General features: G+C 39.5%; 1 protein-coding gene across 3 annotated transcripts; it reads right to left on the reverse strand.

Moving 5' to 3' along the window:
- Positions 1-18,721, reverse strand: LOC101467512 (sodium/glucose cotransporter 1-like). Of its 3 annotated transcripts, XM_024803267.2 has the most exons (15): positions 18,692-18,721; positions 16,672-16,776; positions 16,427-16,486; positions 16,214-16,318; positions 16,015-16,120; positions 15,484-15,564; positions 15,183-15,391; positions 9,259-9,394; positions 9,034-9,141; positions 8,800-8,950; positions 8,546-8,714; positions 7,293-7,508; positions 1,944-2,049; positions 1,768-1,773; positions 1-628 (listed from the first exon to the last, which is right to left on the reverse strand). In XM_024803267.2, exons 1-15 carry the CDS (start codon positions 18,704-18,706, stop codon positions 420-422), a joined length of 1,782 nt encoding a protein of 593 aa, XP_024659035.2. In that variant the 5' UTR covers positions 18,707-18,721; the 3' UTR covers positions 1-419. The 3 variants fall into 3 exon arrangements, with proteins under 3 accessions (XP_024659035.2, XP_024659034.2, XP_076743192.1); XM_024803266.2 differs by lacking the exon at positions 1,768-1,773; XM_076887077.1 differs by lacking the exons at positions 1,768-1,773; positions 1,944-2,049 and adding an exon at positions 6,905-6,911 and having other exon boundaries at positions 1-565.
- Positions 18,722-25,028: the final 6,307 nt, after the last annotated feature.

Consider the following 25,028-nt stretch of genomic DNA (forward strand, 5'->3'; position numbering starts at 1 on the left):
AAAGTTAAATGTAATAATGGTTCAGAATACACAAACAAGAGCCCAAAGATGATCACAGATCACAGTGCTGGATTGTTCTTTACAAGTGAAGGCAGCTTCATTCACAAAATATTTCAAATTTACCATTAAGATAAAGAAGAAAATTCATACTTCTCCCAAATGATCTTCAGACATTTTAGAATGACAAATAGCATACAAATGTGTAAATATTTATGCACTTCAACATTTTTTAAGTCTAATATGTATTAATATATTACAGTCTACTGGTTCACTTAAACTTTTAAATACCAGGAAGCAATAAAGAAAAGCACAGTGCTCTAAACATAAGGTTTAAACAGGGTTTTAGGGCTGAGGCCTACTGAGCAGTCTGTTAAATTTGTATAAATTAGACTCTGTGAGCAGTTGAAATCAGCTGACTTTTAGCCAAAATAGGCATGACAGAACACAGCCACACACAGAAGGATGACGGCGTTGACATTGACTACGTTCCTCCACAGAGGCACCTCTGAGGTGTCTGTCAGCTTCCTTTGCAGCTCTTCCTCCTCTTCTTTAGTCAGCTTGGGGGCTTTTTTGGTTTCCAGGCCGCAGAAGCACATCACCGCTTTCTTCAAGAAGCCAGGCTCATCATCTGCAAAAGAAGAAACAAGACAAACGAAAGTTTGCATGTATTTGTTTATATGTATGCATAACATGTGTTAAATATGGTAAATGGCCTGTATTTATATAGTGCTTTACTAGTCCCTAAGGACCCCAAAGCGCTTTACATATCCAGTCATCCACCCATTCACACACACATTCAAATACTTGTCAGTTTCACACAAAACACCCCTTTTTTCAATTAAATATTTCATTTTGCATCTCAATCTCCTACCTGTGTGATCTGAGTCTGTGTGCGTTCGTGTGTGTGCGCTGCGTGGTGACGTAGGCGCGTGCATTTGTGCCCCGGTCTCAGCTCCTTTCAGCATGGCCGGAGGTAAGTCACTGCCACGTTGCTCTCAGCTAATTAAAGTTTGCTCAGACCCCAAGCTGCAATTTGAATACAGCCGAACCGCCGCGTTTTTGTTTGTCATTAAGAGACTCATTCGGGATAAGTTAGTCTGATCGCTAGCGGCTTGTGGGCGTATTCGCTGCAGTTTTTTTTTTTAACAGTGTGCACTCTTTTTTTCCTTCGTCAGGAGAGGTGTACTGGCAGGTGTGTGACACACACAGATCCCCCCCCCCCCCCAATTTTTTTGCACATGTCGAGGAGCGTGTCAGGCTACATTTCACTGTGTGTTATACTTGTATAACTATGCATGTGACAAATAAAGAACCTTGAACCTTGATCAGACCCTTATTTCTGTGTTGCAGGTATGGAGATGTTCTCTTGTTTTGGAGATGTGGTCTTTCATTCAGTGTTTTTAATGGTACAGTGTTGTATTGCCTGTTGGATGGCGGTTGTTAATATGATTGTACTGAAGTATAATGTTTGAACTATAAGCACTAGAATATTGGGTCCTGGTTATTAAATTGTATTTGTCTGACTGTTTATTTGTTTTTGAATTATTTTGTTTATTGTTCTTATAAGTTCTTTTGATGATTTTTCAGTAACATATTATTTATTTTGTGCTTTTTGTTTTTGAGAGCTTAAGTTACTGTTTTAAAACAATTTGTTGTATTTGATTTATTATATTATTGTAGCATTAATAAAGCTGCAGGCACAGCTCCTTTCAGCCTGGCCGGAGGAGAGGTGTACTGGCAGGTGCGTGACACACACAGATCAGACACTTATTTCTGTGTTACAGATGTGCAGTAAAGAGCCAAAGACCCAGTGCTGTCTTGTGCCTCTTACTTTCATGCCAGAACACAATGCAACAACAACAGGCGTAACACATGAACGGGTTACATATGGATGCATATTTACTGTGCTATATTTTACTCTGCTGCGTATGTCAGCTCATTACCGTCTGAGTCCACACTGTTGGAATCTTGGTTATCAGTCCAATCATCCATCTCAAGATCGTCCCTCTCCTCTGTACAGTTCCTCAGGCTCCAGCACAGTCGATACAACTAGTCAAACGGCACAAAATGTGGTAAAAAGTATTATCAGAAAATTTATCATTTTATTTTACTTCTTAATAACTGATTAAACACAGTTTAACAAGGAGACTCAGCAGATATGAAGGTTAAAGCAAGTTAAATCTCCATACTAGATCAGTCTGGTGGAAGCTGGAGGATGAGGATAGAGGGAAGGTGTGTTAGGAGGCAGCAAGATAGAAGAAAAAAGCAGGAGTGTAGAGGCAACATTAAATGTAGGCTGGTTACAACTATGGCTGGTAAAGGGAGAGAGCTGGAGGATATAATGAAGAAGGTAGATGCATTGTGTGCAAAATAGTAGATGGAATAGAAGCAAGGCCAAGAGCACTGGAGATGGATTCAAACTCTAGAGTGCGACCAATTTCAATGGTGCGACTAAAAAAAATCTTAGGTCGCACTGGTGACCAACTGTTCGAGTGGAAAAAAAAAAGACTCCGCAACTCTGAAAGTCTCTGTGGTCAACAACAGACACACATTATGCCTCTGTCGTGGTCTAAACCAATCAGGGATAGTCAGGGGTGGGACCTCTCTGATTGGTCTAGATATTCCTGTAGCCTTTCGCAAGTACGTTTGAAAGTGCAGGCGGATAGAGAGAGGTGAGCTGTAGTGATGGGATTTCCGGCTCTTTTTAGAGATCCGGCTCTTTCGGTTCGGCTCACTAAAAAGAGCCGGCTCTTTCGGCTCCGAACCGGCTCTTCAGGTTGTTTTGTTGCTTTAATTAATTTATTATTAACAATAATATAAAATTATGCACAAAAGGAATTACTAAGGTAAAAACAAGTGGTTTTATTTATATATGTTTATATATAAATATATGCGGTGGCCCCTAGAGACAAAACACGTACAAACTCCAAAACACATTTCTAGCATGAACTGAACTTCCAAAGCAGAGCTACTAGATCACTTAAATTACACAATTGAAAGCATGTGTGTATTGTTTGTGTATTTATACACAGGCACTCATATATATATTCAAATAATTTAAAAAAAAGTTCATTTACCTGTTATTACCACACACCAAATCCGGTCGTTGGTACTTGCTGGCTTGTGTAGCCACAAGATAACAAAGGCTCAACACTGCGCCCAGCATCCTGGAGCACTTCTGTTGTCTTTTGTACGTGTTTTGAGTTTTTATGTGCTTCTGAGTTTTTATATGCTTCTGAGTTTTTACGTGCTTCGGAGTTTGTACGTGTTTTTACATGTTTTGGAGTTTTTACGTGTTTTGGAGTTTGTACGTGTTTTGGAGTTTGTACGTGTTTTGGAGTTCGTATGTGATTTGAAGTTTGTATGTGCTTTGTCTCTAGGGGCCACCGTAAATATACTTTTATTTATTCACTCCACATAAAATGTAATAAATAAATCATATAATACAAAAATCAACTATTCACATTTCAAGTTTTAACTATTTAAATTTTCAGCTTTTTCCTTTCACAAATTTAAAGTGAAAAGAACACAAAACACTGCAAACCACAACACAATTAAATATAAATTATAATATGAAAACAAAAAGAACATGCATATTCTCTGTCATATGGACCTGCATGAATAAACTTTCTTAATCCTTTATCATCTGCAACCGAAAATAGTTGTGGATGATTACTATACCTTTCTAATGTTGTTGTCCCTGCCTCTCTTTCTCTCTCTCTGGCTCTGTTCCTGTGCTACTGAGTGTAACTACCGCCCCTCCCCCCTCTGCCCAGCGTAAAGCACAAGGCCCGCGTGCAGAGTGAAGCGGGAAAAAAGTGCGAGAGAGAGGCTGAGAGAAAGAAAAAAAAAAAAAAAAACCCACGTGACGGCTCGCGATAAAAAGTCGGCTCGCGTCGTTCACGTCAAAGAGCCGGCTCTAAGAGCCATTTCGTTCGCGAACGACCCATCACTAGTGAGCTGCTTGAATAAAGCGCTATCGATTTATTAAATCTGAATCGACTTTTAAATATAAACGTATTTTGCCAGAAATGCCAGAATCTCAGGTTAAAGCTCACAAAACTATTTCAACAACCACCAAACAGCAAATGAGAGCAGGTACACAGAGCTGCAGGTTTTGTCTCTCTCCAACCAAAATTCACTGAACCAGCAGCAAAAGATGATCCAAACTACGATTCACATTTGATAAATGTCGTCATTAATTCCCTCTTACTTTTGCTGTTTTTTTTCCTTCCACCATGATAAAAATCACACTTCATGCACAGCTCTCTCTCTCTCTCTCTGTGTACTTCAAGAACAGTTTCTCATCTCAAGTCTCTGTTTTCGGTATTATTCATTCGCTTATTACCAGTGTTGGGACTAACGCGTTACTTAATAACGCGTTACAGTAACTACGTTATTATTGTGGTAAAGAGCACGGTAACTAGTTATTATGCCAAAATCAGGAACGCGTTACTCGTTACTGGGATTTAGATAGGCTCGTTACTCGATACTTCGTGTGGTGGCTATCGCGGAGCTTCCACAGATTCAGTAACATTAGCAAGTGGTGGAGGCCAGCAGGTGGAAGAAGGAAAAGAGACCCGAGGCGGCCGCCGGTCCAAGTGTGAACTGAACTTCAGGTAAGAAGTTATGACCTGCAGTCTCTCTGGGTCAGATATGAACCAAGTTTAGGTGTAGTTTATTTTCGTTATTCTGACTTTTTCCGTACTGCGTACTAGCTAGCATGACGGAGTTTCTATACAGCTGGGTGGGTGCTATGAAGTTAATGATGTTGAACTTTATTTTGTTCATAAGTTATTAGAGTTGCCAACCCTCCCGTCTGGTATTCAGAGAAAATATTAAACGCTTCTTATTGAGGTGAAAAGGAACAGTTTGTCCCGTAATTCAGCTACAATGGAAAAGACACAAAGCTGGAGTTATTCTGTCTTTGCTGCACAGCTGCCTCTTCTTCTCTCATTCTCCCCCCTCCCTCTCCCGTTTCTACTTCAATCATGAAACTGATCAATGATCAGCTGATCGGCTCTCTTGTTTGTTTATCGCTCACTTTGCGCCGAAAGAGGAAACCAGCGGATGTCGCGCTAAACAACAGCAGCATGTTTAAGCTTGATCAGCTGTTGTTAGAATTTATTTAATATTAATTTCTAGTATCAGCTGATGTTTGCTGGAGCCACAGCTGCAAAAAAGCTGCTCGTCATGATATGGTTTGGTTATCTGGTGAGAGGGAAACATGAAGATGAAACCAGGAGACGTCCTTACTGGATCATCTGAGCTGTGATGGAGAAACAGGTTTACCTTTTAGGTGACATGAATGAGTTGAAGGGAAGTTATGAACTGTTTCTGAGAGACAAATAACCCCAGGATCCTTTTTTAGGTAGCTGACAGCTGGTAACTGTGCAGGGGCGGGTCTAGCAAAGTATTGCCAGGGGGGCATGTAGGGCATTAACAGGGAGAGGTGGGCACAAGGAAATACTTTTCTTTCTTATTCTCATTTAAAATGTCTAGCTTTTAAAAAATAATTATCTGAATCTTACAACAAACGATTGATAGATTGATGCATATTAACCATCAAAACAGTGTACATCACAACAGCGTTTGTTTTCATTCAAAGGCTTTATGATTTTTCCTATAATGGTGGGCCGGTCTCTAGTCAAAATGCCCGGGACGATTTTTTTGTCCCAGTCCAGCCCTGTATGCAGCTCATCTGCAGTCTGGTGTTGCCTACATCTTCCTATTCAGAAGGCAGAATTTCCGAGTTCTGAGTACAATCGAAAGCACCACGACTACAGTTTTTGTGTTGGATGTAAAAGGTGCACATGACTCTGTGACGTAGGCTAGAATCATGGCAGCAGTCAATGACGGTCCAGGCGTGGGATTTCTCTCGTGGAAATATGCACATTATCTTTTCCTTTCTATTGGTAGGTGGCACAGTGCACTTGTGGCAAGTAAGCAAGCTAGAAGACTGGCAAAGTTATGGAAGAAACACATTAACAAGAGAATTCTGAGTAAAACCAAAGTTACTTTCCCTAGTAACTAGTTACTTTGAAAGTAACGAGTAACTTGAAGTAACTGAGTTACTTTTGAGAGAAGTAACTAGTAATGTAACTAAGTTACTATTTTAAAGTAACTTACCCAACACTGCTTATTACCCACCAGTCTACCGTAGTTTACAGTGCTGTCGGCCGCTGTCTTTTTAAAAATTTTTTACTTTACTTAAATGACCTCGGACAAAGCCTAATTTCTGCTGGTCAATACTGAAGAAATTTAAACTTTTTGAAATTATGTAAAATTGCAGAATAATTTTAAATTTAAGTTTTCTTTTAAGTTTTCTGTTATAAAAAGCCAGGAAAACCTCCTTCATGTTTTTCTGTGTTTTATTCTCAGTTACTTTGACACAAAGGCTGTGATGCTCACAATTCTGACGAAGTCATACATGTATCAGCACTGATAAATGATCAGAATTGTAATATTTCTGACTGTCTGCGGCAAAGTTGAATCGAATTGAATGGATTATAGAAAACGGTGATGATACCCAGCCCTAGTGAGTAGCCTAGGCCCGACAGAAGTGGATGTAGCTGTGGGTAATAAGAAAAGATGAAAAGAACGATTGACAACTTTTTTGTTAAGGCCTGATCCGTCTGAAATTCATAGTCAGTGCTCTGACACGGAGCCATCAGTATCTAAACGCTGAAAAAATACATATATCCAGAAAACACATTATATGCTGTGATAAATGCACTGCCCAAGTGTCCCCTCTCCCCACTGCCTTTCAGCGGCAGGCAGCAGCAAACAGGTCGTCAGAGGAGGCCGATGTGATGATTAAGTTTAATTTTGTCAACAATATTACCAAAGAATGCCAATGCACTTTAAGCACAAGCACTTTTTCAGTAACTTATCTTTCTTGTACAACTGTGCTCCAAATAAAGAACTTTGTGTTGACAAGATTGTTAGTTAATCATTTACAAATCAATATTGTCTGTATGGACTGCAATTCCCCCCCCCCCAAAAAGTGCACATCTAAAACTGTGGTGTTAAGCAATGCGGTTGAAAAATTTGGGTGTGCCTAACTTTGGCGCTGGTGCAATTGGCAAAAAGCAAAAAGTTAGTGTAGAGCCCTGTAAGAGTATGTGTATACTGTTGTAGAGGTGAAGAGAGTGTCAGACAGGATCATGAGAGGTCAGGAGGTGTTGTAGATGTGGAGAAAGTATATGGTAGGGTGTCATCAGCATGAATGGAGCAACAGAGAAAAATATATGGGTGCATTGGTATTTTGGTGTCTTAAATTAAAAACTTACATGTTTGTCGTCAATAGGTTTGGTCATGAGAGACACTGCCAGCATGACGATGCCGGAGATGACAAACAGAATTAGCCCAAAGTAAAGGTAGTGAACTCCACATATGATAGTGGGACAGTTACTGGGGATAGCACAGCTACCTGTCCCATAAATAAACTCAGTAATCATCCTGCTCAAGCCCATACACAGCCCAATTAAGAGGCCATAAAATGCACCCTGTGGAAAGAAAGAAAAAAGGACAAATATTACTTTATATCAAAATACTTTTAAAAAGTTTAAAGGTTTAAAAATGGTAAATAAATACAATATAGTAAAATATTAATAGATAGCAACATATATATGTATATATAATATTGTGTTTGAAGAAATAGTTTTGGATAAATGCTTCTTGCTAAAAGTGAGATTGAATCAGCGCTACATTTGGATGCATATTGAACAGGAAGCTGGAATCATGACAGTATATTAACATACCAGCATTTGTAACTCTTGTTGCATCCTGTGTTTAATATGTACAGATCCAAAATATAAAAAATGTGTCTACAAAAAGTAGTTTGACAGTTCATGAAGGAATATTTACCACTTTTGCCCAAGTGTAATACTATTTTGTGGTCAGGACCTACTGGGATGTTACGCAAGCTGATTGTCAACACATAGAAAGTGACTATTTATATGGAATCCAGAGATAACTATAAGACAATTAAATTTTGCAATTCAATTATGAATACAGACTTTGAAAGCAGGGGCTCACAATCCTTCTGACTTGCTGAGTTTTAAGTAGTAAGTGTCTGCCAAGACACCACGGGGATGAATAGTTCGTGGTGGCCTAGCGCTTATCGCAATGTTGCATTTTAATCTGTTGGTTTTACATTTCAATCATGATGTGGACATTTTGTAATAATTAAACAACTTATTAATTATTGAACTTTTTCAGTGGTTGTGGGTGGAAATAACTACTTTTGCCAAGAAGCACTCTGACAGCTCTATTTTATTCCCAGTCCATCTACTGAGTTAAGCTATGAACTACTTGGCTTATTTTTCTCTACAGACTTACAGATTGGTTTAATCATTTATCCCTAAAACTCAGCAAAGATGTAAACTGTTTTTCTTAAAGTGTCAAATGACAAAAGCTTTGCTCTTGATAACATTTTCCTGACTAAATCCCAGAGGTATGTGAAGGATTCTTTCACTGTGCAAAACCACAGTGAAGAACAGATTTCTTTCTTATTTCATGAAAAAGTCAAGCAAACACTTACAGTCTCATTGACACGTTTGCAAAAAATGGCAAGCAAGAAGACAGCTGCAACAGGTGGGGCAAGGTAACTGGTGATGGATTGAGTGTAGACAAAAAGCTGACCACTTTGGGCTGCCTGCACCACAGGAATCCATGCTATGCTCACACCAATCAGGGCCAAGATAAACACTCTGTACATAGTTGAAAAAAATGCAATCAGTATTTAACACTTTAGACAATCATTGTATCAGACACAACAACAAAAATGTGTTTTACCTGCCAGCAATCATGAGTTCCTTCTCACTAGCAGAGCGACGAATTCTAGTGTAGATGTCCATGGTGAAGAGAGTACTGGCACTGTTGAAGATAGAGGTAAGGGAGCTCATCAAAGAGGCCAGCATCACAGACAGCATAAGACCTCGCAAGCCTGAAACAGAGTAACAGATTAAAAAGTAGAAATATAAAAAAAATCTGCAATAATTAAAAGTTAATAAGACAAAGGTCACCAACCTTTAGGCATGAGTTCCACGACCAGTTTCGGATAAGCAATGTTGCTGCAGCCCACCCTGGTCCCACAGTGTTTTTCACATTCATCTGGATCCACACATGCTACCACATCTAGATTAAAGGCAAGAAAATCCACAGTATTTCAGTTTATCACAACTTTAAATATACCAGTAAGCTTGCTACATAAGTTGCATACAACAGACTCTTAAAACCACACACCACACTCACCTGTGTACAGGATCCTGCTAATCATCCCGGGGAAAACCATGAGGAACATGGGCAGTATCTTCAGGTATCCACATAGGATACAACCTCCTTTCACGTGAGAGAGACTCTTGGCAGAGAGGCAGCGCTGCACAATCACCTACAATTAGGAAACAATTGTAGTACAATTCAGTGGTGGTAAGCAACAAAATACATTTACTCATAGAGCCAGATTCAATGTGAAGTATTGCAACAAGCTGAGAAATCAGACAGCAAGAAACTCACAAGGAGGCACTGAATCTTCAAATACTGCTGTAAACCCTACAACTCCAAAGGCTGTGCTCTTTTATTCTGCATTTATTTTTTTTATTATTATTATTATTTTTTTGCCTGTCCCATTTGGTTCTTTAGCCGTCAGAATTGTTGTCTGAAGACCAACAAGGATACCCAATGGATTTATTTTGCCAAATGGATCATTGTGGCATTGCCGTATTGGTCCATTTGATCGACCTTTGTTTTTATTATTTATTTTATTTTATTTTCAGTTGTTACAGGCGGGACAGACATGAGTGAGGGATAGGAAAGGGAGAAAGAAAGAGGAAGGAAAAGAAAAACAGAAGGTGAGATGGACAGTGAGAAAAGGGGGGGAGGGGAATCTCCTGGATCACCTGTTGAGAGAAAAAGGATAGAAAACAAGCAACAAAAACCAAAGCAACATACTAAACACAACATCATCGCATTAATCTAGCTAAGTGTAGACAGCAGTAAATACTAAATATTCAATGTTGTTGTGCAGCACGCAGGACTGACAGCGCACAATGTGCTTTGAAGTAGTAGCCAAGAAAGGTGTAATTTAAGTCTACGAACAGTGAACACCCATGTGCACACCTGTGTGGATCAGCGCGCTTGTATTCAAATGGTTTCCACATGTAATGGTCTGCAAGAGGATGTAGCGAGCCATAGCCCTGTCCCCCAGGGCATGAAGCAGGCATGGAGGAGATCCAGGCCCCAGACATCCAGAGGCCCCAGAGTGCGAGAGCATTTGCATTTAAAAAGCATATTAACACTGTGCTTCCAGCAGGTTACTATCACTGTGCATAACTTATAACATATGCATCTCTTTTCCATCATAAAGAACACGTATAAGTCTAAACAGACCTGCAGCATGGAACATACTATTACAGCTACATAACCATAACAGTAAACATAAATTTCTTAAATTAAGTATGAAACACAGTGTTCCAGAGGCATGATGGGAAATTACATTTAGACACTCCACACAGCCCTCACCTAGGTGATTAGCTGTCCCCAACAACCCACATGTCTGTGTCAAAATCTTTGAGATGTTGGGGGAGGTGACACTGTCGTTGAGTCAGATTAGAAGATTCCTCAGTGGTCTCTCAAGTTGGGTTGAGAGTCTAGGGTTAGTGCTGGAGCCCTGAGTGCATGACAGTCACGATGGAGCACAACCACCTTTTTTATTTTGACCAGCCACACCATGTAAACCACATCTGACAGTCTGTCATACACATTGCAGAGTCCAACGCACTGGCTCATCAGTTTAGGAGAAATGCTTATCTTTCTCTCCGGGTTGAAGGCCCACACCTGCTCCCCAGGTACAAGACCTTTCACCCTGAATCATACAGTAAGCATGTTTCTGCTGGGAACTTGCATCAACGAGGGCCTACCTCATCAGCTTATGAGATCCCCCAACTAGGTGGTTAGCTGTCTCCAAAACCCCACATGTCCATGTCAAAATCTTTGAATTGTTGGGGGAGGTGACACTGTCGTTGAGTTGGCTTTGAAGATTCCTCGGTGGTCTCTCAAGTTGGGTTTAGGGTCTACGGTTGATGATGGGGCCCTGAGTGCAAGACAAGGAGTGCTCATCATGGAGCAAAACCACCCTATTCTATTTGACCAGCCGCACCACTCTTTCCGCTCTGAGTAAGGTTGCTACCTCTAGGCTAGGCAGGTGGCGCTTCAGCAGCTTCACAAGGCTTTGTTCCTTGTCTTGTTATGATAAGCAGTAGCCTATTCTTCTTAAATTCCAGCATCATGCTACATGGTAAATGGTAAATGGCCTGTATTTATATAGCGCTTTACTAGTCCCTAAGGACCCCAAAGCGCTTCATCCACCCATTCACACACACATTCACACACTGGTGATGGCAAGCTACATTGTAGCCACAGCCACCCTGGGGCGCACTGACAGAGGCGAGGCTGCCGGACACTGGCGCCACCGGGCCCTCTGACCACCACCAGTAGGCAACGGGTGAAGTGTCTTGCCCAAGGACACAACAACCGAGACTGTCCAAGCCGGGGCTCGAACCGGCAACCTTCCGGTTACAAGGCGGACTCCCAACTCTTGAGCCACGATTGCCCCGATCGTCCATGTGTTTTCTCTCTTCATCCATGTCTTCTTTATCTGTGGTTTCTGCTCCTCATGTTAAAGTCACTCAAAAGTTAAATTCTTGGTAAGAAGACATACAGCGAGTTTTAGCCTTTTTCCACCTTTATTCAAATTTCTATTACTGTTTACAAGTACTTTGTTCTCTGGTCTTCATTAGTCTACAATCTCTTTTGTAGGCTCTCTCTCTGCTCTCCTTGCCTCAAATGGTTTTCCAGCATTATTGCAGACTCTCTTGTATCTCCTGACCATTGTCAATTCTCAGCCTTTTGCAGGTTCTGTGCTCTTCCTCCTGGCCTCTATTGGCCCTTGAGCGATATTGTAGGTTCTGTCTTCTTTCTTGAACTCTCAGCCTTTTGGAGATTTTCTGCTTTCCATCCTGGCCTCTGATGGCCCTTAAGTCTTATCTCAGGCTCACACTCTCTTCTGGCCTCTGACAGGCCTTGAGCCAAAATTCTCTCTCTCCTCCTTTCCTGGCCCCTGTAACATTGCAGCCTTAATGCAGGCTCTGGCCTGGCCTCCAACAGCTTTCCAGCCTTATTACAGGCCTTTTTCTTCCTACTCACCTCTGTCAACCCACAAATCTTATTGCAGGTTCATATCACTCTCTGCTGGCCTCTGATGGCCCTTGAGCTTTTATCGCAGGCTCATTTTCTGTCCTGCTTCCCTTTTTCCTGTTTGCTATCTGGACCTTTTCATCAGTTGACTATATTCTGTTCCTTTGGTCATGTCTCCTATGGCATTATTTTTGTGCCACTATTCTGAGCGCACGTAAAAAATATTTGCAGGTGCAAGTGTTGCATTTTGAGGAGAAATTTATTTTGAGCAGTGTGCAAACACTGAAATGTATTTCAGTGTTTGCTATTATCCACACACACACACACACACACACACACACACACACACGCACACACGCACACACACACACATTTGCGCTTGCTCGCAACATGTTGCTTGCGCTCTCAACATTTCTGCCCGTGCGCGTTCAACTCTTTCTGTACACCGTTATATTTGTGCCACAAAACCAGCCAATCACAGACTTGACTCACAAAAATTCTGATTGGCTGTTTTGGTCTCCAATCAGCTTGAAATGACGAAATGCAATATCCCAGAATCTATTTTGTCCAAAACTCAAACAAGGCAGTGGCGGAGGAACACAGAGTGGCGGAGTTTGAAATATTACTCTTTCTGATCACAAAATAAACTTTTAAGATATTTTCATGCGAGAATGGTGCTGAGTAAACTCCAAATATCTGCTCGATTTATCAAGACATCACATATTTGCATAAGTTCTCTAATGTTTTCGGAGATGCCTGTTACCCACTAGCTGACGGGGTGGTCACTCGGGTTTAGCATAATGTATAAGGCTGAACTGACAAAAAAATCAGCCGACTACACCACCAGGTATTATAGGAAAAACCATAAAGCCTTTGAACTAAAACAAACGCTGTTGTGACAGTGATGTACACTGTCTTGTTGGTATATATGTATGATTTGTATCACCTTCATGTTTCCAAACCGATATCATGAGCAGCAACTTTTACAGCTGTGGCTCCAGCAAACATCAGCTGATACTAGAAAAATTAATATTAAATAAATTCTAACAACAGCTGATCAAGCTTGAACGCGCTGCTGTTGTTTAGCGCGACATCCGCTGGTTTCGTCTTTCTGGTGCAAAGTGGGCAATAAACAAACAAGAAAGACGGGACTTGTGGCAGAAAAGCCGATCAGCTGATCATTGATCAGTTTCATGATTGAAGTAGCAACAGGAGAGGGAGGGGGTGAATGAGGGGAGAACACTCAGTTGTGCAGCAAAAACACTGGATAACTCCAGCTTTGTGTCTTTTTTCATTCTAGCTAAAGGACTTATCTTGTTCCTTTTCCCCTCAATACAGATGTATTGTAATTGGTCCAGCCCAGAGTTGATCATGACCAATTGGCTAATCCACCACCTTTCATTGTTTATACCGTTTTTAAAAAAAACAAACAAACATAAAAATGAAAAATCACCATGGCCCACCAGGCAAATGCCCGGTATTCCCAATGGCCAGTCCAGCTCTGCGGTCAGCTGGAGGGTAACAGGCATTTCTGAAAACATTAGAGCACTTATGCAAATATGTGATGTCTTGATAAATCGAGCAGATATTTGGAGTTTACTCAGCACCATTCTCGCATGAAAATATCTTAAAAGTTTATTTTGTGATCAGAAAGAGTAATATTTCAAACTCCGCCACTCTGTGTTCCTCCGCCACTGCCTTGTTTGAATTTTGGACAAAATAGATTCTGGGATATTGCATTTCGTCATTTCGAGCTGATTGGAGACCAAAACAGCCAATCAGAATTTTTGTGAGTCAAGTCTGTGATTGGCTGGTTTTGTGGCACAAATATAACGGTGTACAGAAAGAGTTGAACGCGCACGGGCAGAAATGTTGAGAGCGCAAGCAACACATTGCGAGCAAGCGCAAATGCAAAAACCGAGCGAGAGGGGCTGCCATTGTGTGTGTGTGTGTGTGTGTGTGTGTGTGTGTGTGTGTGTGTGTGTGTGTGTGTGTGTGTGTGTGTGGATAATAGCAAACACTGAAATAAATTTTTTGCACACAGCAATGAATTTTGTTCACTCAAATTGAGCTTTTCTTCGCTCAAAATAAATTTCTCCTCAAAATGCATCATCTACACTTGCAAATTTTTTTTACGTGCGCTCAGAATAGTGGCACAAAAATAACGCCATACTGTGCTGGTGTAGTTCTTCTTCCCACCAGCAAGAGTCACTACAGTTCTTTCATGCCAAGATTTGTTTGTTATTAGCTGTAGAGTCAGTAATGCAGCACACTTTGAGAAAAGACTGACTCAGCATGTTGTTCGGATAAACACCTGCATCCATCCTCTTCGTTGTTTTACAGAAAGCATCACTTGTGAGTATTTAAGTTGAACAAGAGTTAATGCAACTCTATTTGCTATTATTTATGCACTTTTATGGTTAAAGGTGTACTGTATTCAGATTTACTTTCTTTCCAATGTTAGCTAGTTTAGTCAACTGATTTGCATTATCGTGTGAATATATAGACTGAATATTGCTTATTTTCTTCTGTTTGTAGTTTCACTCTGTTGATAATTGAAGGCAGCGTCAATAAAAGGGACGATACACCTGTCAGTTGTCGAGGAGTTTATCTATCTGCATAACTGTATCCAGTGTAGCAGTGAGGGCAGAATACATACTATCCTTGCTACTCCCCTCTCTGCATACTTTAAATCTCAGTGCTTGTCTGTCATTCTGCCTTTATGATTCCTATTCATGCAACCCAGGTCCTCCTCATTTCTGCTTCACCCTGTTTACTCATAGATGGATCCAAGACTCCATCTGCATTTTCAACACCTTGAACGTGAATTTCTTTCAATAGATCTGTTCATATAGAAATAGTAGAATTTAGTATGAATATATGAACACACCGAGGCAATCAGTTGAATTTGTCTCGGTTTTTGACTACAGACTGGTTGCTGAAAACTGCAGTTGAGCTGCCCAATGCTTATTTGCTTAACTCACCTGATCAGTGCAAAAGTACCAGATGCACTGAATAGTGAGTCCAAACACGAGACCAGGCCATGGGAGGTCTCCTGTAACTGGATCCCTGAAGAGATGGAAGGAGTCTGGCCGGGGCTCATAACAGTTTGCACTGATGTTACCCGTGATTGAGGGGATAGCTTGCATGTAGAGTTTCTCAAAGTTTTCATATCCCTTCACTTCATTAAAAGCTGAGGAAAATCATATGCAAGTTAGATCAACATTATTATTTATTTTTGTAACTTTCCAACAAATAATTTGTATGTAAAATATTTCATATTACCAAAGCCCATCAGAATGAATGATCCAATAAGCATGATAAAGGTCTGTAAAGTGTCCGTGTAGATCACTGCTGCCAGTCCACCTGGGATAAAATATATGATGTTATCAGTCTGTGAAAATCTTCACTTAATCACTTGAGATTTTATCAGCACTAATATACATAAAAAAGTCCTCTTCAATAAACTCATCATGTCATTATGTAACTACTCATTCTTTAAAACTTGTAATTGTGGATGTGTTGTTACAAAACAGCAACAGAAGGCCAATTCAGGCTTATCATAGTCCATGGCAATCAACCACAGCAACTCAGCAAAGATAAACCAACATTGAAGAAAGAGAGCAATTATGTGTGTGTGTGTGTGTGTGTGTGTGTGTGTGTGTGGCGTGTGTCTACATCTCCACATACGGCCTTGAGAGGACTTTACCCCAGTCATAATATAACTGTAGATATTGCTTCTTGGGTAGTTTATGAGGAAAATGTCTGTTTGTAAGTTCAGTAAAATAGGAAATTATTTTTTCCCCGTGTACAAACCTGTGACAGTGTACAGTGCCGTAATCGCCAGAAGTGCAATAACAGCGAGATAGATATTCAACCCAAAGGCCTGCTGGATGAAAATTGCACCCGAGAAAATGTCTGCCTGAATGGGGAGGAAAGAAAAGTGGGATTTCATTTAGGATCATCCAAAACAGGCACAATAGAAATATTCTCTGCTTTTCTTTCAGGAACTTACTGAAATTTTGGTGAAGACATACAAGACAAGGGAGAGAAGAGAGAGATAAATGCAAATGCGCTGTCCTCCGAACCTCTTCTTCAAGTACTCAGGCATGGTGATGATCTAAATACATCCACATGAGATTTTACTCATTAATCATTGCTTATTTAGAAAGGGTAAATATATGTGCCTCATGTATATATAAATATATATATGAGGGCTTTTGTTTACCCCAGCTCTAATGTAGATGGGCACAAAGATCCATCCCAGGATAACAATCGCAAAAAGAGCCTGAAACACACAGATATGCAATAATCAGGAACTCTGTTTCCTTTCATCCTTTTTTCTCTGCACAATGGAGCGCTCATAAAAATCAGTAAACCAGGAGCTGACATGAACTGATTCAGTATCAGAGGCGAGAAATTCTTCTATATAACAAGTGATAATTGATGAGTGGCTCAGGAACAGTTACTCACATTCCATTCAAATCCACCAATGGCTATTCCTGAAGCTGCGCCAGTACCAGCAATTCCTACAAAATGGACACTGCCAATATTGCTGGCAAACAGCGATGCTCCGATCTGTGGAGAGCACAGTTCAATCTGTCAGTAGGTCCATTTGTAAATTAAGGAGACTTAAGAATTCATTCAAGAATCAACTTGGTTATGCTTTTTATTAGTGGTGGGAATTTAACTTGTGAATTGCGATTAATTAATTTCAAAGTGGAATCAAAGGAGAACTTTTACCAATGCACAATTTCCTTGTGTACCAATTACACTGATGCACACAGTTACAAAAATGGAAGAATCAGAAGAAAGCACAAAAGGGACTTTGCATACCACCGAAGCACTTCAACCTTACGGTACCATCTAAATGCAAAACATGTTGCAGCGAGCACAGAAACCGTGGGAGCTGTTAGTGCTAGCAGTTCGACTACCAACAAAGGGTGTCAGCAGCCCAAATTTGATGAAATGACTGGTTTCGGGACCAAAATTAGTAAGTCAACATCGGACAAACGTACAAATTCTTTCGCAAAATGGATTGCTCTGGACTGTAGACCACTATCAGTGGCGTTAGAAATTGTGCTCCAGATTCAGATGAGGAAGCCCTGTGCAACAGGGCCCTGAGTTTGTACAGAGCAGAAAATCACCATCAGCGAGACAGACTGGTGGTCAGGTCGAGCAGGGATGAACCCAGTCCTGGCCTGCAAGTATTTGATTAGTGCTGCCACTTCTGTCCCATGTGAGAGAATGTTCTCACTTCCAAGTTACATTGTAACAAAAAAGAGAACTGCTTTGAGCTCTGAAAAAGTAAACAGGCTAGTTTTTTCCTAAGTAACTGGCTGATAGAGGTGGACAGTAAATAAGCATGGAGGTATTGTGAGTCCAGTGAGTTTGTTATTTTTTGCACTAAAATGTTCGATGACCACACTGTTTTAGCCTAATGTACAAAATAATGTTGGTTAAGGTTACTCAGAGTTTAAAGGTGAAGCTGGTCAAATAAATAATCCTTATGTTTCTGCCTTATTTTTTTTAAGAATTAAAACTCCACTTTATGTTGAAATTGTTATTATTATTATTATTTAAAGACAATACCTTTTTGAAAAATGTACTTAAAGTACTTAAAATAACTCTACTTTTAAGTGTGTCCAGTTTTGGCCAAGGATATTATTATTTTTTCTGTTTTGCATTTAAATACAGTTTAAATCCTTTTTTCCCATAAATTAAAAGAGCTTCAGTTGACAATATTCATGTCAATGTCTAATATTTCTTCTGTCGTCCACTAAAACCCTTTAAAATTAAAAAACATTTGAACTTCTTGTGCGATTAAATGTGATTAATCAAGATTAATTAATTACGAAGCCTCTAATTAATTAGATAATTTTTTTTAATCGACTCCCACCCCTACTTTTTATGCTAGCCCATATTCTCAGTATATTGTGTAAATATTAAATGATTTAAACATTTGATTACTCAGAAGTAATTAAGATAGTTTGTTAATCTCAAATAACTCCATAAATCATATTTATATGGGACGTTACTGTTCTTAATCTCTATTCAAAACTAGACTAGTAACCAAACCCAATCATACATCACATTTATCGACCTCACATCCACGGTCAGTATAGAATCACTAATGAACCTAACATGCATTTTTTAGGTTTATGAGATGAAACCAGGTGCCTGGGAAAAGCCCCTGCATTCAACATGCTTTAGACCTCCAGGCATATTTTAACCACACATTCATACAGCACATTATCTATCTCACATCCATGGTCCATGTAGAAGGATCAGCTATCCTAAATTGCATGTCAAGATTTGAACCTGGGGACGTTTTCGCTGTGACATGACCATGATAACCACCACTGTGCCATAAAATGCTTCTTTTATGATAGCTTACATCACATTTTATTACACAGCAATAAAAAATTGTTAATGGCTCTAAATGCAGGAAGAATATTGTAAAGGATCTAATTCTAAATATAAAGATACTCACCGGCCACCATACCATACTCCTCCCTGCAAGGAAGAAGCCACCTACAGTGGATCTGTTAGTGTGGACCATAGACTGTAACAGGACAAAGGCACGTTTTTAGAAAATCCTTAAATATGGGCAAAACTGTAACAGACTACATTGAAGGAACAAAGACATCCAGACTAAAGAGGAGAAGAAAAACATGGCTTGTTAACAGCACTCAGTCACTCGACGGTATGAGGGTGACTTGCTTCCTATGCCGTTGCAGCTTGCACATCTGTAAAGGAACCTTTAATGCTGCAAGGTGTTGTATGTGCAGATTCTAGAGCAACATATGCTCCCATCCAGACGACATCTTTTTCAGTGAGAGCATTGTATTATCCAGCAAGACAATGCTCATTGCATCTATCACAACAGGATATCTTCATAGTAGAAAAGACTGATCTGCCCTGGCATTAATCCAGACCTTTCACCAACTCCAACCATTTAGGCAAAAATATGAGGAACACCCAAGAGTGTTGAGCAGCTAGAATCCTATATTATTAGACAAAAATGGGACAAAATTCCTCCATCCAATTCATAATTAGGATTTTTTTTAATGGTACATGTTTTTTTAGGTTAATTTGAAATTTCCACTAGAAATAAAATATGAATTTATGAGATTTTCAAATCATTGCATTTAGCTTTCATTTACGTTTTACACAGTGTCCTGACTTTTTTAGAATCAGGGGTGTAAGACACATTAGGACACATTAACATACAAACTATACTAAATCTTCTTAGCTGGAAACAGTTTATAAAATTATTGAGGAATTGCAGAGAAATTGGTTTTAAAAGTGATTGCAAAACTTACCCAAACTCCAACTGCCAAGACGACCAGGAAGTACACCACAATAACAGAGATATCTGCAGCATTATTAAGAGCCGTGGTGTTTTTTGCATCATTTTCTGCATTTCTGTTTATGTAAGAGAATCCAAAATAAGAATAATCTTGAGACATTTTAGCTGAGACAGACAACAGCAGTGTTGTTTGAGTCGGCTCTGTTTGAAGCGTTTACAGAAAGCGATTACCTTTATAACCTTTGGTGTGCATGTGAGAGGGAGATGAAAGCAGGAGGCGTAGATAGTGTAGATGTAAAAGAAGGGAAAACAAAGAGTGGGTTTGTCTAAGACATTAACACATACTCCAGTTGGCTGAAGGTGGATGCACATATGAACGTTGCTGATTCAAGAATGTTGACCTGAAAAATGTGTTAAAATGTGTAACTGTTTACCAAATAATATTGTTAATTATTAACCGTACAAGGGTGTTACGCCCCAGTCTAGGGGTACAGGAACGCAACACAAGTTTGAAAAGATTGCCCCGCCCTGGTCCCCAAAACCATACACAGAAGTAAACCAATTTCTTAGTGAATCGTGATTTATTATCTACACTGCAAAAATGAAGCTCTGGGGTGAACAAAGGCCAAAATAACGAACAAAACAAGCTAAGTCAGGAGGAGGTGCTATCTAAAACCCTATGTGAAATCAAACATCAAACAAAAGACAAGCGCTACACCTAACTCCCTAACTTGAAATAAACAGGAGAAAACAGTGCAAGGACAAACAATAAGGCAGCTCACCCCTTCTGTTGCAGTGCTATTTACAATGTGCTATTTACAATGAAAACTAGTGTACACACTATATACAAAACTCAGAAAAGCCACAAAAATCACAGGCACAAAAGTCTCAGGTTTTTGGAGGCCAGGGTCAGGTCTGCTGCTGCTGTCAGTGGCTGCCCCAGGACAACTGCTGGTGAGGGATTTGAAGAAGATCACATGGCCAGGGGACCAATCAGCAGCCTTCAGCTCATCCACTCTGGGACCTGCAAAGACTTAAAGGCACAGACAACAACAGCCACCAAAACAGATTATGGACAGGGCCATAACAAAGGGAATACCTCAAGTAAATACACCAGGGTTTGTAAAAACAAAACTCTACAGGTAATATTTGCATTGCAATGACTTATAGCTAAAATTTAATTCAGTCCAATTGATCCAGTCTAATCTGTTTGGATTTTGACACCTATGCCCATCAGTAAAATAAGCATTGCTATTAAACACATTCACTGATAACTTGTCACACTCATAATTTGCACATCAAGGACAATGTTTGATTATGGATTTAAATTAGTTTCAGTTAGTTATGATATGATCCACAAGCCTAAACTAAGATTTATAAATCTGTACAATGATTTGTGTTTAACTATTGAGCACTCATAAATACATGCTCCAACTCGCACACAAATATGAACCCATGTGAAATTATTTTACAAGTGCAGATAGGAAAACCTGAACAGAGTTGGAGTTCAGCTTCATAAATCTCATTCATTTCGCTTTAAGAAAGCTGTTTTCTGTTTACTGTTTGCTTAGAGATCATTACATGTGTATGCAAAAATCACCTGATACCAATGCTACTGATACTGTGCTACTGTTACATGCTGGACATTTTTCTGCTGCGAAAAATAGTCAGTGTGCAGCTGTAAACGGGAGAACGTTGTAGCCATAAAGTTCTGTTGCACAGCATCTCAAGCGAGCATATGCTAAATAATCTCTTATATTTTTTAAGCATAGATATAATCCAGGCCACCTTTAAAAACATTTGACAAAGAGCTTTTTGTTCTCAAAAGCTCAGTGTCACCGTTGCAATAAATGAAGCTTAAGCTTAAGTTCAATTAGGAAAGATCCGTTATCACTCATTTGTATTCCCGTGTGTTCAGTTGCAGTTGTATTCTTTACATCACTTCCTCTTTCTCACACTGCCAAACTCAATGCTTGTTCCTCTAGTCCATGAATATAAACAGTTATTCTGTTCTGCTGTGTTGGGTCATTGGAGTCCAATTGCCAAATCAAATGGCTTATTAATTGAAATTTTTTATCTCCATAAATCATGTTCAGTTGGTCTATATGATCTCTGCTTATTAAACTAATGTCTTATTTATTTTGAATGTTGATATCATTCAGATAATGTGGGATTGTGGAGGTATGTAATAATGACAGGAGAGGTCTCAGTGTCTCACTCCAACTTTATTAACTGACTCTCAGAACTTCACATATAGTGAGCGCCAAAATCTCCACCCCAACACTTCCCTTCAACTTGGGTGTGAGTGGAGCCACCTGGTGGTCCGCCACACATACCGCCCCCCCCCCCCAACACACAGTTAGGTCTCTATTCAGTCCAGGACCCTGGGTCTAAGCAAACGACCCGAACGACTGAACCTGGGAGGGAGAGAACAGGCAGAGGAAGGTCCATCCTGTGAATATGAAACCTTGGATAACTAAGGGTCTTGCAAATGCGTGTAAAAAGAAAAATAATTTATATAGGGAGTATATAATATATAGAACTAAAAATGCGGAAATGAAATATAAACTATATAAAAATAAGTTGGTATTAATATTGAGGAAAGCTAAGAAAGATTACTATAATAAAGTTTTCCAGGAAAACAAAAATAATATTAAGGGCATTTGGAATATTTTTAAAGAGGTATTGGGTAATAAGAACACACCCATAGTTCGGCCTAATTATTTTATTAATAATAATCAAGTTGTTAAAGATAAGACCGAAGTAGCAAACGAATTCAATTCTTTTTTTGTAAATGTTGGACCTACTTTAGCAAATCTAATCAGGAAAAATGATGATCCAGGAGATGAGGAAGCCTGGATAGGTGATAATAGAATGGTTAATTCCATATTCTTAGCCGATACTACCATAAAAGAAATAGTAGCAATCGTAAAAAATTGTAAAAATAAAAAATCTACTGATTGTGAAGGTATAGACATGGTCATAATTAAAAAGACAATAGATTGTATAAGTACTCCTCTTTGTTATATTTTTAATCTTTCGCTACAGTCAGGAGTATTCCCTGACAGAATGAAAGTGGCAAAAGTAATACCATTATATAAATCAGGAGATAAGCATAGTTTTAACAATTATAGGCCAGTGTCTCTTTTATCACAGTTTTCAAAATTGCTAGAAAAACTCTTTGCACAAAGACTTGATAGTTTTATTGAAAAATATCAACTAATACATGAAAACCAATTTGGATTTCGTAAAAATAGGTCAACGGCATTAGCGTTGTTGACTTTTATTGAAGATATTTCATCTGCAACACATAATAATAAATACACAGTGGGAGTATTTGTTGATTTAAAAAAAGCTTTTGATACGATACAACATTCTATTTTGATTTCTAAATTGTATAACCATGGAGTGAGAGGAGTAGCATTGAATTGGTTAATGAGTTATTTAGAGAATAGGTTGCAATATGTTTATTATTTTGGCAATACTTCTGAAAGACTGAAGATTGTATGTGGTGTTCCTCAAGGTTCTATTTTGGGACCTAAACTCTTTAATTTATATATTAATGATATTTGTGACGTATCTAAAAGGTTAAATTCGATTTTATTTGCAGATGACACAAATTTTTATTGTTCTGGAGAGAATTTGAAAGACTTGGTTGAAATTATGACTTCTGAGATGTTAAGAATAAAAAAATGGTTTGATGTAAATAAATTATCTTTGAATCTGACAAAAACGAAATATATGATATTTGGCAATCGTGTAAAGGAGGATAAAGTCATTATGTTTATAGAGGAAGAATTGATTGAAAGAGTTACTGAATTTCGTTTTTTGGGTGTAATAGTGGATGAGAATTTGACATGGAAATCTCATATTGAACATATTAGAAAGAAAATGGTCAAAAGTATTTATATTTTGGGTAGTATAAGAGATTTATTAAATTATAAAACAATGCGTATTTTATATTTTTCTTTGTTTTTTTCATATATCAACTATTGTGTTGAAGTTTGGGGGAATACATATGAGAATACCATAAAACCTTTAAACCTATTACAGAAGAAAGTTATACGAATAATTCATAATGTTAAATATAGAGAACATACAAACAAATTATTTATAGAATCAAAATTATTAAAATTAGGAGATTTAGTGAAATTACGGACATTATTAATTATGTTTAAGGCTAAAAATAATATTTTGCCTTTTAAGTTACAAAGAGTATTTTTGATGTGTTCAAGGGGAGAAGAGAATAGAAGGAAATTTTATTTTAAACATCAGTTAGCCAGGACTACACAAAGATTAATGAGCACAACGGTTAGGGGTATAAGACTGTGGAATTCACTTCATTATAATTTAAAGAATTGTATAAATTTACAATGTTTTAAAAAGTGTTATATGTTTAAAACGATAACTCAGTATGAAGAATGCGAATGAATGTGATGTTGGTTTGGGATTCGACCGGAGAGAAATGTCAATATTAGTTTGTTCCTGATTTTTGGTGCCCATCGGTGATATAAGTTCGATGGTAGATAGGGGGCAGGGTTTAATAAGAATATTTCTTCTTCCTGCTCCTTTTCACACATGGTTGTTGTGTTTTGTTGACAGAAGATGTGGTTGTTTTGTTTGATTTGTAGTACCAAGTGTGAAATAAATAAAAATGAAATGAAATGAAATGAAATGAACGAGGCTGGTGAAGGCGAGCAGGAAAGGCAGGAGGAGGCTCAAACGCCGGTGGTCCGGGGGTAGTCCTGGGGGGAAAACCAGAGTCTGTCAACCCCATCGAAGGAGGGCGGCCACGGCGAGGGGCCTGGGCCGGCACTACATTACTGTCCGGAAGAACATGTGCAGGTTTAAGTCTGTCAACACACACAGTCTCCCTTCGACCCCCAAAATCCAAAACAAAATGTTTCTGGCCCGGTTCAATAACCCTGAATGGGCCGCCATACAGTGGCCGCAGCGGTGTCCTGTGGGCATCGTGCCTGACGAAAACAAACTTAGCAGTCTCTAAAGTCTTTGGAACAGGAACCCGAAGCGAGTGCAAAAGAGGGTAGAGAGATAGCACCGATGGATCGAAGGATTTTCGGGCAAGAATTCTCCAGGCACGCGGAGGGGCTGACCAAACACTAGCTCAGCTGGGGAAGCGCCGAGATCCTCCTTAACCGCAGAGCGCAGCCCAAGCAAAACCCACGGGAGGCGGTCAACCCAATTGCCATCCTTTAAGGAGGCGCGAAAAGCAGCCTTAAGCGACCGGTGGAACTGTTCAGACATCCCATTAGCTTGCGGGTTGTATGCGGTTGTGCGGTGGACTTTAGCCCCCAGTCCATCAGCCATGGCCGACCAAAGCTCGGAAATGAACTGGGGGCCTCTGTCTGACGTAATGTCCGCGGGTGGGCCGAAACACGAGACCCAGCTTGACAAAAACGCCTTGGCCACCACTGCTGCAGTAGTGGACGCCAGGGGGACTGCCTCCGGCCACCTGGTGGTCCGGTCAACAACAGTCAAAAGGTGCGTAAAACCTTGT

The sequence above is a fragment of the Maylandia zebra genome, linkage group LG7 (assembly GCF_041146795.1).
Source record: "Maylandia zebra isolate NMK-2024a linkage group LG7, Mzebra_GT3a, whole genome shotgun sequence".
Classification (NCBI taxonomy): domain Eukaryota; kingdom Metazoa; phylum Chordata; class Actinopteri; order Cichliformes; family Cichlidae; genus Maylandia; species Maylandia zebra.

Excerpts from the sequence above, each read along its gene's own strand:
- LOC101467512 (XM_024803267.2), bottom strand. Across the intron at positions 15,565-16,014 it reads GGCACTGTACACTGTCACAG|GTGGACTGGCAGCAGTGATC; the intron begins GTTTGTACACGG and ends ATTTTATCCCAG. Across the intron at positions 2,050-7,292 it reads AACCTATTGACGACAAACAT|TTGTATCGACTGTGCTGGAG; the intron begins GTAAGTTTTTAA and ends CCGTTTGACTAG.